This window comes from Sminthopsis crassicaudata, chromosome 1 (assembly GCF_048593235.1).
Source record: "Sminthopsis crassicaudata isolate SCR6 chromosome 1, ASM4859323v1, whole genome shotgun sequence".
NCBI classification, from domain to species: Eukaryota; Metazoa; Chordata; class Mammalia; order Dasyuromorphia; family Dasyuridae; genus Sminthopsis; species Sminthopsis crassicaudata.
The window spans coordinates 162,095,845-162,111,020 of NC_133617.1; the positions used below are offsets into that span (position 1 = coordinate 162,095,845).

A 15,176-nucleotide genomic window follows, 5' to 3' on the forward strand; every position below is an offset into this window, starting at 1 on the left:
AAACCAGGAAGGTAACAGACCCATTTTGCCCTGTCTAGGTGGGACAACAATTTGATCATTACATCAGAATCTAATGATGAACACCAAATTTTAGAAAGGACCCAGATAAACTGGACCACATCTGGGAAACAATGGCAAGTCTGATTAAGAGCCTTGAAACCACATCATCCTAAGGCTCAGATAAATGAACAGAGCATATTTGGCTTGGAAACATGTGGCAGGGAGGAGGTTTTGTGGGCAGGAGGGATGACACAATTGCCATCTTTTAAAATTTGAAGCTCTACCACATAAAAGAAAAATTACATTTGTTCTACTTGGCCCTGGAGGGGCAAAACTGTAACCTAATTATAGGAAGGCAAATTTCAGATTAACATAAGAATTTCAATAAAATTCAAACATTTCTTAACAGTTAATAATTAATGATTAGAGATCTATCCTAAGGAGGAATGAGCTTCCTTAGGAGGTATTTGGTTAATCACTTAACAGTTTCCTTGTTGTGCCACAGTTTCCTTTTATTGTTCAACCTTAGTTTCCCCAAATTGTTCTGCCTCAATCCCCCTGGTTGCAAATCCCCTTCCTAACCATTAGGACTGAAATAATTAGGGCTGGGAGTCCTGACCATTAGCATTCCATAGAGCCGTAAATTGCAGATAAGTTACTCAGAGATATGTAAGCATATCTCTTGTTCCAGACTTTCTATCTCTAGCTGAATACCTCCTTCCCTCCCAATTTATCAGAATTTATGGTCCTACTACCAACCTGTCAGGACCTAATTGATGATCCCTTCCTGGAAATTCCCACCTCACCAGTATTCGGACTCCACCCCTTGCCTCTATCTCCCTTGATCACTAGAGCCATATAAAAGTCATTGGAATCTCAGGAGATGTGGAATTCTTTGAGAAGACAGTCCAATTCAGCCCTGGGGGACAAATGGATTCTGCCTCCAAACAGTCTCTCCCTCTCAGAAACTCAAATAAAATATTAAAAACTGTCTAATCTCTATCTTGCCTCAATTTCTCCAGCATTACATTCTCCCTGGAAGCTCTTAAGTAGAGGGTAAAGTATCACTTATCAGGGAGGAGATAGTCAGGATTTTGCTTTAGATGGGTATAAGGCCTGAGTTCTATAAAGTCCTTCCAATTCTAAGAGTCTATCATTTTTAATAGGCAGTCAATTGGGCTATACTGAAGTAGCTTCAGAAGAGAGTGGGATTATTTGCCTAGTGCCCTGGAAAATAATCATTACTCTCTATATTGCACAGAAAAGGAAATCAAGGTTCGAAAGGGAGAAGGAAGAAGAGCAACTAGCCAAATATTCTGCATAATGAATCCACTATAAAGGAAATCTTTCTAGTACCACCATCTAGACAATATTTTAATGATAGTAAAATGGAGAATATAAGAAGAATCAAACACAATTGGGAAAAAAAATTGAATAACAATCCCTAACTAGGCACAACACCCAAGGCACAGAATAGTTACTTCAAACATGCTCCTTGAATTGAATAGGCAATAGGGGACCATTTCTGAATGGAGAAATTAGATGCTAAAAGTAGGGATGCAAGAAGATTAATCTGGTGGTGGTATTCAGAATACAGTAGAGACCCACCCCACACCCCACCCCACCCCCCAAAAAAAGACTGAATCAGGAGACCATGTGAGAGGCTACTTTTAGAAGTGTGGAACTGAAGTGGAAAGGGTCTGTTTAAAAAAAAAAATACAAACACCCAGAGCAGAGGAAAATAAAATTCCCTACATATATAATTTATTAAGTAAAGACACAAAGGTATGTACACAAGCATTTCCCATCACCATGGCTGCTTTTTCAGAATTTCACAGCTTACTAAGTCAGCAATTCAAAAATAATTATAAATGGTACTATTTTTAACAATATGCTCTAATAGCAATTAGCATCTGTCAGCTTCCTAAGCTCCCTATGAAGCCAATTAGTTGGCACTAGGAGTGTATATGGGGTAAAGAGGAGAAAGTAAATATAATATAGGAACACATGAAGGAATCAATTTGAAAGAAAAACCATTCCTAGCATCTGAAAGCATACAAATTAAAACAGTAACTAAAAATGCCTAACATCAGTGACTGTGCCGCCCCTTAGCCAGGTTATATTTGGCTTTCCCATGTGGGAAGAGGGTGTGCTAGCAGGCATATGTGGGAAAAGGCCATTTTGCTTTAGTCTGGTATCTGAAGCAACATGTCTTTATCAAGTTTCTTAATCTAGTCCACCCATTTCTCACTTCACCTCTGATTCTAAAGAACTTCATGTATATAATGACCAGGATATCCTACCAAGGAAATTGATAATTGAATATTGATCTACCAATTCATGACAAGGATTGTCAGGAAGATAGGATAAGCCACATCAAGTACTTTGACAACCTTAAAGCACTATTTAAATCAGTGGTTCTCAAACTTTTTAAGTAGGGGGCCAGTTCACTGTCCCTCAGACTGTTGGAGGGCCGGGCTATAGTAAAAACAAAAATACTCTGTCTCTGCCCTTCAGCCCATTTGCCATAACCCAGCAGGCCGCATAAACGTCCTCAGGGGGCTGCATCTAGGCCAAAAGCAGTAGTTTGAGAACCTCTGAAAATGCTAACTAATATTACAAAAGGTTCAATTGAAAGAGATTAAAGGGAAATAAATGTGGTGTGAAAAAATAAATGTAATATATTGTTATTATGATTACAAAACTGGGACAGCTGGGTGGCACCTGGAGAGACTAAGACTCTCCTTTTCTAGAGTCCAAATCAGCCTTAGACAAGTATTAGCTGTGTGACCTGGGTAAGTCACTAAACCCTGTTTGCCTCAGTCTCATCTATAAAATGGACTGGAGAAAGAAATGACAATTTCCAGTATCTTTACGGGGAAAACCCCAAATGGGGTCACAAAAATTCAGGACAAGACTGAACAATAACAATAAATTACAAAAATTTACTTAAAAGAGAGTAAAGAGAAATAACTACTTTGAGGGAAAAAGGCAATGGTAAGTCTACCAGAGGAGTCCTTGTCATGGATTTAAGAAACTGTCAAGAATTTAGGCTATTTTATAATTCTAGTAACAAAAGAAACAGGTAACAAACATTCCACCAGCTCCTTCTAATCAGAGTGTTTTGGATATGTATACATGTATCCCAGGTGTTTTATTTATGTATGCACTGATTGCCCAACAGGCTATAATTTGCTCTTTGAAGTTAGGGAAGACCTCACTTTGTATCCTCAGTGACTGAAACAATACTTGGAATATTATAAGCATATAATAAATGCTTGTTGATTGACTGAAGTAGCAGACATTAAATCAATAAAGACAGCTAACAAAGAGTATGCAGATAAGAGAATATAAAATAAATCCTCAATCAGAGAGGAGTGAAAATAAACATCTAGGAATTTGCATCAACAACTAGAGAAGGGATTCTTAACTGAGACTCTGAACTTTTTCTTTTTAAAAAAATAGTTTGATAACTGTATTTCAACATTAATTGGTTTCCTTGGGGATCCAGTATCTCATTTTAGGCATTTAAAAGCATTTCTTCCATCTGTGAAAGTTGCCTTCAAAAACCCAGATAAGAATCTTTAAAATGTTCTTTTAAATCAGACACTCACCTTTAAAGTTGCCAATGTAGAGGCCAGGCAGGATCTAGGGGAAAGAGAAACACACAAAAATGTAAATACTAGGATGAAGAGTGGCAAACTCATTTGCACTGAGGAAAGGGCAAGGTAGAGAAGCAGTGCAGGTCCATTCAGAGTCTACTTAGGCTCCTCTAGCTTCAGCAGGCCCAAAAGGTGCTATTTTAATAACAACATGTTTTAAGGAGTTTATAATCTGATTCTCAAAACCCGTTAGAAACCCACTCTAAGGGCTTTATGGAAGGTCAAATGTCATTGTCAAATTCATGAGAGCTAAGGTCAGGGAAAGGGTCCCACTCTTTCCTGATTTCTTCCCTATAGGGCAGTGGTCCTCAAACTTTTTAAATAGGGGGCCAGTTCACTGTACCTCAGATTGTTGGAGGGCTAGACTATAGTAAAAACAAAAGCTCACAATCTGTCTCTGCCCCTCAGCCCCTCAGCCCATTTGCCATAACCCAGTGGGCCACATCTGGCCCTCAGGTATTAGTTTGAGAACCCTGCAATCTAGATGATCCACTGACCACATTCCAAGCAAAGACTTTGCACTTGGAAGGCAGTTCCTACTACTTCCCCTGACTTCCTCTGTGTTCCTATTTGTAAAATGAGAGTTTATAAAACAAAAAACTTGGCCTAGATCACAGATTTTTAACTTTTTCATGTCATGGATCTCTTTGACAGTCTGGTAAATCTATTGTTGCCAATATTCATAAAAATGTAAGTTAAATGAGAGTAAAAATAAAAATGTATGTTTTTATTTTTTTCCCCTCTCATCCAAATTCATGGATTCCCTGACACTTATTCATGGACTCCAGGTTAAGAAATCCGATACTAGAATACTGCTAGGATCCCTTCAAGGTCTTACATCTTATAATTCTAATCACAGGAATTAGATGATTTGGGGACAAGTGCCCTTTTTCTGGGCCTTCTCATCAAGGTAATGGGAGGCAGGTGTAACAAGAGTCCTTCAAATTACTACTATTAAACAAACTCTCTTGTTTTCGGGTTTGTTTGTTTTTTTTTTTTTTCTGCCCATCCTGCCATCTTAAATTCCCCAAATCCTTTTTCATTCAAATTTCTTGAATTTGTAAATTCAGATGAGCCCTAAAAAGATAAATAAAAATGGAACTTCATATAAGCCCTTGACTTTCCTCCCCTCTTCCAAAAATCAGATTGCAGATAAAATAGAGACTCTAAAGGCACTCATGGCATGTGCTTTACACACACACATACAAATACCCCTTCACATCCGAGAAGCTGTCTGATATGCCAGTATACCTCACCAGCATTCTCAAATCCATATATGTCCAATAGTTTGAGATATCTAAAAATATGCCAGCTCCAATGTATGGTGATTTTTTTTTAAGTGCATACCGAACATGCCATCATTAATGACATTTCCCTCCTGACATCCTAGCAACACCCTCTTGTCAGCACAAAAGCAGCATGCACTCTTTCAGATATTACTTGTTCCAAGGGAAAACTGACATTAATTCTATTCCAGTCTAATCAATTGAAACCTGTGTCCTGGCTTTTTCTTGTATTTCCTGATGATATAAAGATGGTCCCTGCCCCAAGTGTACAATGCAGACAGTTAACTAAAATTACTGGGACAACAAAGTCACCTCCTTGAATTTTTTCAAACACATGGAAAGATGCCCACTTTTCTAAATTATTTCATATTATTTTCTATCACACAACCTGGGTTCAAATTCTGACTGGCATTCCTTACAAGTTTAACCCTATCGGTTGGGTCTCAATTGGCCTCAGTTTCCCCATCTGCATGGGGAAATCTTATGATCCTATAGTAGCTATTTGGGCCAGTGTGGAACACAGGATTTGGAATCAGAAAAAGTACGGTTCAAATCCTGCCTCAGACACTTAGTAGTATGATCCCTAGCTAGTCATCTCATCGCTCAACATCAGTTTTCTCCTCTGGAAAAAAAAAAAAAAAAAAGTTAGACTCACTGAGTTTTTAACATCCCTACTAGCTCTATATTTCTGACCCCATTTCCCCAAATCTGCCTTTCATACCTGGAGAATCCTCCCTTCTCACCTCAACAAATAACCCCTAGCCTCTATGACAAGTGAAAAATGTGAGACAAAATTTGAGTAATTAACAATCAATTTCCAAATTAAGCTAGCTATTAATCAATTAACTGATGGCCAGTGGTTTCTTCCAGTAATCAAAGACAAAGACATAAAGAGACGTGAAGGCTAAATATGCTGTTAAGAGAAGGAGGTGCCCCAGCAAGTGAATAAAGGAATGAGCTAATAGTCTTGATCACCAGGCTCAGACACCTTCAAAAATAAGGGCAATGGAATCCATCACTACATAGACTAGAGCACTCTCACTGGTTTTTTTCCACTTTTCCAAAACTCAATGGGGGAGCACAGAGACAAGAGCTTATTTCCTCAAGGCAAGAATTCCCCTAAAATAGGTTCTATTTACACTTCAAATAGAAGTAAGCTCTCCTACTTGAGTGGAATCCTGCCCAACATAGAGAAGTATATACCCCAGTCCAAGAATTAAGGCAAATCTCTATGAGCCAAGACCTTTAGAGAATGGCTGATTGATTGACTTACAGGGGCTGATTAATGCATGTGGAAATAAAAAGCCCAGTTCCTAATTTAAAATAGGTTATTAATATGAGAGAGAATAAACATACCTCACCTCCTTTAAGATAGCTCAGGTGCTATTTCACATGGGAATATTTCTATTTCCACTGATTCCTTTTCCTCATCCCAGTTCCCAAATCTAGTTCCTGAAGATACTGTCCACAGCCACCCTCTCTAGTAAAACCCTCAGCTCTAGAGTTTCTGCCCTTACCTCTGCAGATGACTCCCTTGGTAATTTGTTTACCCCTATCTTTTGATTCAATTCCTCCTCTTACTAGATTTACAAACTCCCAGAAGGACTGAGTTGTCCACCATGAATGATGGTTTGCACATAGTAGCTAATGAATAAATATTTGTTGGATGAATGAACAAACACAAGAGGAAAATACCAGGTACAAGAGGATTCTGAGGGGCTGATGTCCAGAAGTAGAATGGACCTTCTCTCCTGCTTCATTCTATGAGCATCCATAATGAAGTCACTAACCAAAGCAACAAAAGAACAGAGAGACAGGTGCTAAAAGCCAACTAGGGATCCTGAAAACAGCAAGTCAGAGTTGGAGAACTGAGAAAGAGGAAAAGGAAAATTAGCATCTCAAATGCAGTGTGAAGACATTTCTTAGAGTAAGACGTTAGAAGATGAAGTTATGTTACTAAACATGTGTAAGAACAATAAGGGGAAATTATCCCATTGTTAAACTGGGAAATCAAAGCAGACTTTCAAAAGTTGGAGATGGATTTATAATTACCAAATAGCCTATCCAATAGCCTCTTTAACCTGGCTCCCTAGCCTGGGGTAGCCAAGCCAAGCCAAGCCAAGCGGATGGAGAGGTAAGGAGTTTGGTAATGAACTCATGGGTCTTCTGACCAGGTATTCACTAGGGAACCAACAAGTCAGGGCATCAAGTCAGGGCATTATATGAGGAGGTATAATAAAGGCTTTTAAGATTACACGTGGCTGTTCTTGAGCGTGCTACCAGTTAGTAAGCTATATATTCAAGAGATCGTGGCCAGAGACCTTTGAGGAGGCGAGCAGGGTAGAGTTGACACTGCAAAGGTCAGTGGTCAAAGGTACTCTGTTGGGCCTAGGGCAGATTAGTAACTGTAACTGCCAGGAGGGCATGTTACAAATGGCCCATCCATTCCTTACTTTGGCATACAACAAGATCTCAAGTTATTTAGAATGATAGAAAGATCATTAACTCTAGAGACAGAACACTTGCAAGTAACTTATTCTTCCAAAGCCTCAGTTTCCTAATCTGTAGGATAAAGTAAATGGACTAAATGGCTTGTAAGGTCTCTTCCAACTCTAAAGCTTATGATTAAAAGACAAGAAGGCAGTCAGCAGCAGATACCTTTTAAAATGTATATTTTCAGAAAAAGAGAGAAAACCACCTCACCACTACTTAGTCAACAGCTCCACATCGAGAGGCATTGTAAAGGTGCACTGGACTTGGAATCAAAAAGACTTCCAACTCAGAAAATTAACCTAGTTAATCAGTTTCCCCATTGTAAAATACAGGGGTTTGGAATAATGGTATTCTAAATTCCCTTTTAGCTATAAATTTATGATCCTATATGATTAAAGGCCTGCAAAAAATAAAATGAAAATATCATTATAGGACAATCTCAGATGTTAGTCAGACAAGTAAACACAAGTAGCCTTACCAAAAGAAAATGAAAGAGAAGAAAAGTGTCTCACAGAAAAATAGCTTATACTGGATGATCATAAGAAGGATGAAAATCTTTAAGCAGTAGCTAGTGAATAGCATTTGAAGTAAAAAAAGGACGAATCCCAAAATTAAGTATAGGCACTTCAAGAATTCTTCTGTGACTGTGTCAGGAATAAACAATAAGATTTTGAGAGAGGTTGAGATAAAACCTAGCCCAATGCTACCCCATAAACAAAAGGAGAAGCTATACCACTCAAAAAGAAACAAAGTGTTCTGATCTGTATTAAAGAATTGTTAATGGAAAAACAATAAAGGCACTCACCTTCCAAGAGAAAGGAAGTGCTTATTAGTAGATTGAGATCTTCCTAATGATTCTTCCTAAAAACAAAACTACCCAATTCCTGAGCAATCAATGCCTTCTCCACTCTTGTAGTATATGGCAGTGAACTGGAATGGACAAAGCTGACCCAGTGCTTCAAAAGGAAGAAATGTATGGGGGTTTAACAGTTTAAAAAAAAAAAAATTCCCACCCTTTAATTTGTACTTGATATTTGTATCATTAATTGTATCTGAAGCAGATACATCTAACCCCAATTCTCAAGTCAACTTTGAGTGTCTGGGATATGAGGTCTAATAACATATCCAAACAGGCACAAGTTACAAAATATCTCAATAAACAAGACTGGGAACCAGAAAGACTGGATTTCCTTCCTCAAAGTCAACAGGAGCTATAAGACTTCCCGTGAGTCCAAGTCATCATGCATAAAAGCAGGAAGATTTAGTTGTCTTCTAGAAGAATTACAAGTTACAGATGGTTTCTTGATGCCACAGAGCCAACAGGTTTGCACTTATACAAGAAAGATGATATATGCAAAATTTTAATGTTATGTTGCTTGATAATGATTAACTGCTGAAACCTCCCAAGATAGATTTCTTTCTTAAAGACCATACCTTAAACCAAATCACACCTGCTCTCAAGGATTGGTCTACAAAAGGTTCAAAGGCAAGCCCCAGTGGATCAAGGTTTGGGCCTCTGATTAGACAATGAACAAATGTAAATAACAATTGTTTGTTTTGACCAGAAACCCTGAGGTCTCCCCCTCCCAGATTGGATTTTATTTTATTTTTTTGAACTAGGACCATTCTTTGCCTCAATCTTACCTAGCCAAGGATCATCTAGTAGAAGTGTGAAATTCACATTTTCCTGTCCCCAAACTCAGTGCTCCATCACCAAGTGAAGTTGCCTCTAGTAGGCAACAGACCTAGGACTCAAATTCAGGTCATCTCACTCCAAAGCCATCATTCTTTCCATTACACCACAAGACCTCCCACAGGTACAGACACCTCTCCTACATGAGGCCACACAGATACAGCATCATGAAAGTTATGAGGCGTTTGCCACCAAGAGGAGCATATTCCTTTTCCTTCCTGCATCTTTCTATAATTCATCAATATCTTTAATTTTATCTACAACAATAAAATCTTAAAACTTACAAAGAATGCTGATAGTAGAAATAGCAGCAGCAGCAAGCAATAATAAAGATAACAACTGCTAGCATTTAATAACACTTTAAGGTTTGCAAAGCACTTTCTACAAACATCTCACTTTTTCTTTAAAACAACTTTGGAAGAGATGCTATTATTATACCTATTTTACAGCTGAGGAAATGGAAGCCGATAGAGGTTAAGTAACTTATTCAACACTGCACAATTACTAAGTATCTGATCCCAGAGAAGAACTCAAGTTTTCTTGATTTCTGGACTGAGCACTATAGCATCCAGAAAAGATATCTTATACTCCTCTGTCACTACTCTTTAGCTAAAGCTGATCTTACTAAGGATGTCAGAATCATTCCATGTGTGGACAAAACAAAATGATAACACATGAAAGATACTACGACTATAATCACTTGTAAATCAGATTGTAACACAACCTCATATACTTAAATGTTTGTTGGATCAATCTTATACAAATAGACAATTTTGAAAAATAAAAAAATGAGTAGAAGGATAATTAGACTACAAAAATACTGTAAAGACAAACAGCTTTGAAACAATTGTAAACCTTTGTTTATAACTGTAAACTTTGAAATAACTCGTAAATTATGATCAATGCAAGGAGAGGTCATGATTGTGAAGAACTAATGAAACTGAGCAACATTAAGGACCATGAGCTTCTTGTTTTTATTCTGAAGGAAGCACCACTCCGACATACTTAAAAGTACAGGAAGCCTGTGTTTCTGCCATTCATCAACTGTCCTTTTACTTCATCTGTAAAATGGGGATTAAAAATATCTTAACTATCTACCTACCTCACCGGATTGTCTCAAGGTATATACTATAAAAGTTGTGAATTTGGAAGAGAAAGGAAATTAAAATCCAAGGTCACCCACAGAAATTGGGAAAGAGGAACCTTTACCAGTTAACTAGTCTAATGGATTCATGTGATAGGTGAAGAGACTAAGCCACTGGAGTTTAAGCCACTCCACTCACATGTGGATACTCAGAGATTGAAGAGACCAATGGATTTTAGTTTTAGAGCCAGATTTGGATTTAATTTCAGAAGTCCATCTGATTTATAGTTAAATGCTCTCACTTTATAGTTAGACACTAAGATCCAAATGGGCAAAGTGACTTGCTCAAAATCACAGACAGTGACAGAGCCAGGATTAGAATGCAAGTTCAGTGCACTTTTAACTTTCATCACATTCCTATCAGATGTTTCCAAAACATGACAAAGTATTGCATTTACCTATAATACAAATTTTAAATAAACTGAATATTCAGCAAGTGTATACCTCTGACAAGATCAACATTAAACAACTACGAGGCCCAGGGGATGTAGTGTTAGAGTCTAAAAGACCAAGTTCAAATCTGGCTGCTTAATGACAACTGTGTGATCCTAGGCACTTAGCGTGTATCTTCTCTGCCTCCCCTGCATCGTTCCCTTCTCCCTGCTCATCTGAGCCCCACTTCATCTCTCATTTACAGAGCATTCCACCAGCCTTCTAAAGTGGTCCTTGCTCTAGCCTCTCCCTTCTATACACTATTCTCCACAATGCTGCCAAACTGCACTAAAAAAGTACAGAGTTAAACAACCAAGTCACCGTCTGTCAGGGAGTCGGGAGCTAAGAGTTTGATCCCATTTCTGGCAACAATGTGTTTACAAATTGCAGGTGGCTGTTATTCTTACTCAGTGCCATATATAGTATAGGGTGAAATTCGCAAGAATAACACACTCGGAAAAAGTTTTGGAAGAAATGGGCAAATTTTTTAAAAAGACACTGTTGTTCATCACAAAAACTAAAACTATGAACTTGCAGAATTCCTGAATTCATTTTCATCTGTACATATATTGAATGCATAAAAAACAGTTCTATCAATTAAATATTCAGAGGTAGGAAGGAGCAAATTCGATGAAGAAACATTTTAAAGGAGAACCCAAAGTCAACTAGATCATAATCACTATTAATTCAAAGCTGGATCTATCGGCTTTTAAAGCCGAGAATCAAAGAACTGAAGGACATAACAATAAAGTAATATCTGCACAGCAAGAAATTATTTCTCTCCTTCAAATGTGTTCTCGAAGGGAAAAAAAAGTGGAGTTATGAAGACCCCGGCGGTGTGTGGAAAGAACTCCGGAGCTGGAATGGTAACAAGTCCCAGCCCTGCAGAGTCCGAGCCTCAGTTTCTCTAAAATGAGAGAATTGCACTAGAGGGCCTCTAAGCTCCGAATGTGCGATCCTCCGAACCAAACCCGGTGGGGACACCCTGCCCGAATGTGCGTACGAAAGGGTTCCTTCCTCACTGCTTTCCAATAGTTCGTTTGGAAAGTTAAACGTTTACACACTTTGTGTTGTTCGTCATTCCGTGAACTTTTTTCTCTCGTTCTGTTGTCCCCGGTCTGTTTCCCTCTCCACTGTTTGGCGCTCCCACCGGAGGCACTCATGGGCGGAGGATGCCCGCCCGGGTTAAAAGCTGCAGGACCTAAGCCAGCAGTCGCACTTAGTCCGACCGTTTGAAAAAGGGAACGAGCGCACGGGCCGGGGAGGGTGAGACTCACTGCAGGGGGCCACTTCCTTTCCAGGGCTCTCTCTCGGGCTAGCAGCTCATACAGTGCTCCCAGGGAGCGAAAGCAGAGCCTGGATTCTTCCAGAGAAAGGAGCAGCCTGGGCCCGGGAGCTAACACCCGCCCGGGGGTGGGGCGGGGGAAGACCGGACAAGCCCAGGGTGGGGCTGACCGCGGGAAGACAAAGCACCGGGCCGGGAAGAACCAGCCGAAAGTAGGCGCAGATTTTCTAGCCCCGGTCACTCAGCTGGGGGGGAGGGGAAGGGAGGGGGCGGACAACAGGTTTCCCCAAGGTGAAGACCGCGGGCAGGAGCTGTGCCACAGGCTGACTGGATCCCGCTCCTCCCAGACGGACAGCTGTCGCTAAGAAGGATTCTACCTCCACCAACCAGACGGACAGCTGTCCCAGCAACTTCTAAATCGCACGTGGGGGGAACCACTGGGGGAGGAGGGTGGGGATGCGACCAAGGAATGAAGGAAATGACAGCAGAGAAACGCCCAGAAGGACCGCGAGATGGGTGGGCGACGAGTGGAGTCTCAGAGGGAGGGAGGGGAACAAGAAGCCGCGAGGCTCTCCGCCGCCCCGCGCTCCCGCGGGGGACAGCTCGGAGCCGCGTCCTGGCCCAGCAAGTGTAGAGAGCTCTGAAAAGGGCGCGGTGGTGGGCGAGAAAAGCGGTCCTCTGCCGCAGGCGGCGTCCGGCGCGCAGGGAAAGCGCCCGGGGGCTGTCTGCCGGGAAGCCTTCCCAAAAGGGAGGGCGGGGGATTTTCAAGTTTTGACCTCCCCCCGCATCCCCCTCCCCCCCCAAAATTGCAGAAGCCCTCGTCTCATCCTGGGTCCGCTCCTCGCCGTTTGCATCATCCATCCCTGCCCCAACCTGATATAAGTATTTTTAAAAACTGCAGCCAGTCTTAAAAATGCCAAGGAGATGCAGAGCATGCTCCCCCCCACCCCCCAATGCTGGTCAAGCCCAGTTAAAGCAGGGGAGCAGATGGGAGTGGGGAAAGCAGGGAAGAAGCGGGGTTTCCACGCCTTTCCCGGTCACGAGCCTAGGGCGAGATGAGCAGGCAGCAAGCAAGCACAGACAGACGGAAACATACGTTACCTTGTTCATCCCATTCCCCATGGTGGCTACAAGCGAGTGAACTCTAGCACCCCTGGAAATGTGGCTGCAGGATCGCTAATTGCATGTTACAACAGGAGGAGGAGAAGCAGGAAAGGGAGGAGGCGCGAGGAAGGAATGGATTACACGCGAGATAAACAACAATCACTAATAGTACAGAGGGAGATTTCTATACTTTTCTTTTTTTTTTCTTTTTTTTTCCTTTTTTGGCTTTCTCCGGGCTCCAGGAGATCGGGCGCCTGGGGACTTCCCTAGCCCGAGACCCACTGAACTAAGAGGATTCTTTTGCCAGGAAATGAGTTCTAAGCTTGGCCCTTCTCCGCCCCCACGTGTGAGGCAAGTAAAAGCTCGCTTAACCCTTCCGCGGCCCTCGCCGCGCCCCTCCCGGCACGGCTTGCGCTTCCTTCCACGGGAGTTGTAGTCCCAGCCCCGGAGGCGCGGCAGGCGCGGCCCCGGGCCGGAGAACTACAACTTCCGGCGTGCAGCGCGCGGAGAACGGGAGCGGGGGGAGGGGAGCGGAGGAGGCGAGGCGGTGACATTCACACGGCCCGCAGCGCGCAGACTCCCCGCCGCCGCCCGCGCCCTGCTGCTGGTGCACTTTCATTCCTGGAAGACTGGATGAAGCTCTGGCTCGGGTGGGCGGCAGAAACCAGCGCTGGGTCTGGTGATTTGCAGACAGGGTGTCTAAAATAAGGTTACAAGGTGATAAGTCTGGATCTGCTTCTAAGTAAAATTCGGGGACTTTTCCCCTCCGGCGCGCCCGCGTTGGTTACATCACCTTTGGTGAAATACCGGAGGTCTGTTACCAGAAACTGCTGCTCTGACTTAATGCCTGAGTGAGCTTGGTGCCGATCAGAACCCCGGGGCAAACCTGCCTAGGCCTGTTGGGGCTTCGGACATCCCCCCTCCGCACCCCTATGTGGTAGATGAGCTTGGTTAAGTGAGCATCCGGTGTTCCCCACTTTCGTGTCAGGGCTTTACGGCATTTCCATTCCAGAAACGTCTCCCTCCTTTTTATAGTAAATGTTTTTTTAATTATCAAAAATCTCTTTCTTCCCCTCCCCCGTTGAAACTAATAAATAAAAAGTCGTTAAATAAATATGCATAGTGAAGCTAAGCAAATTGTTTGAATTGGACATAGTAAAAAAAAAAAAAAAAAAAATCATGGTTCATTCTGCACCAGGGTCTGTGGCTTCTCTGTCAAGAAGTGGATAGAATATTTCATCAATACTGTGTTGAATTTCTTGATCAGCATTCTTAAAAGTTTTTTTCAAGTTGTTCGATTTCACAAACAATGTGACGTAACACAGATTGTTCTGGTTCTTCGTGCTTCCCTCAGTCATTTCATGGCAGTGTAATAGGGAAGACGACCCTCAGAGGAAAGCTGAGGAGGAGGTTGGGTGACCTCAAGGATCTCTTCCAGGTCTAAATCTATGATCCTGTGTCCTGTCTCACCTAGGAAGCTATAAACGTCAAGCAGCAGGGACTGAGCCCTGGGAACAATGTTTGCTGATCATCGAGGTCAGTAAATATGGAGGTGAGCCTCCTGAAAGGCAGCTCGGCTCAAATCTAAGCACCGACCCGGAGTAACCCAGAGCCAGCCACCTAATCCTGCTCGCCTCAGTTTCCTCATCTGTAAAATACACTGGAGAAAGATCTCTTATCTTCGCCCAGAAACCACAAATGGGAACACAGTCCTACACAATTTAAACAAAAGAATAACAACAAAAAGACCGCTTAACATTACCATGTGTTTTGATCCTGATAATCTTATCTCCATTTTACAAATGAAACTAAGGCAAAAAAAAGAGGCTCAATGACTTTCTCAGACTCACACAAGAACAAAAAAGGTCAAGAATCTCAAGGGAAATGAGGAACAAAACATTACCAGATCTTCAACTTAATATCAAACAATTATCAAACCATTTGGAATAGGAATGAGAACTACTCCCAATTGAGGAAACTTCCTCCACCAATATAGGGGTGACCTTCTTAGCAGCTTATATTCCCAGTGTCCATGTAGGACACTATGAAAGTAAATAATTGGCCCCACTTCTCACAG

The 15,176-nt window shown here is 41.6% G+C and overlaps 1 protein-coding gene across 3 annotated transcripts in view; it reads right to left on the reverse strand.

Moving 5' to 3' along the window:
* The window catches only part of DUSP22 (dual specificity phosphatase 22), a 67,855-nt gene extending 54,398 nt beyond the window's left edge, over positions 1-13,457 (reverse strand). For 2 of the 3 annotated variants that reach the window (XM_074270484.1, XM_074270477.1), the window contains exons 1-2: positions 13,097-13,456; positions 3,615-3,648 (exon numbers count right to left, since the gene is read on the reverse strand). In XM_074270484.1, the coding sequence (XP_074126585.1) occupies positions 3,615-3,648; positions 13,097-13,117 (55 nt within the window). In that variant the 5' untranslated portion in view covers positions 13,118-13,456. Of the gene's footprint in view, positions 1-3,614; positions 3,649-13,096 lie in introns of all 3 variants that reach the window. The other variant, XM_074270494.1, reaches the window with a different exon arrangement.
* Between the last annotated feature and the right edge of the window lie 1,719 nt (positions 13,458-15,176).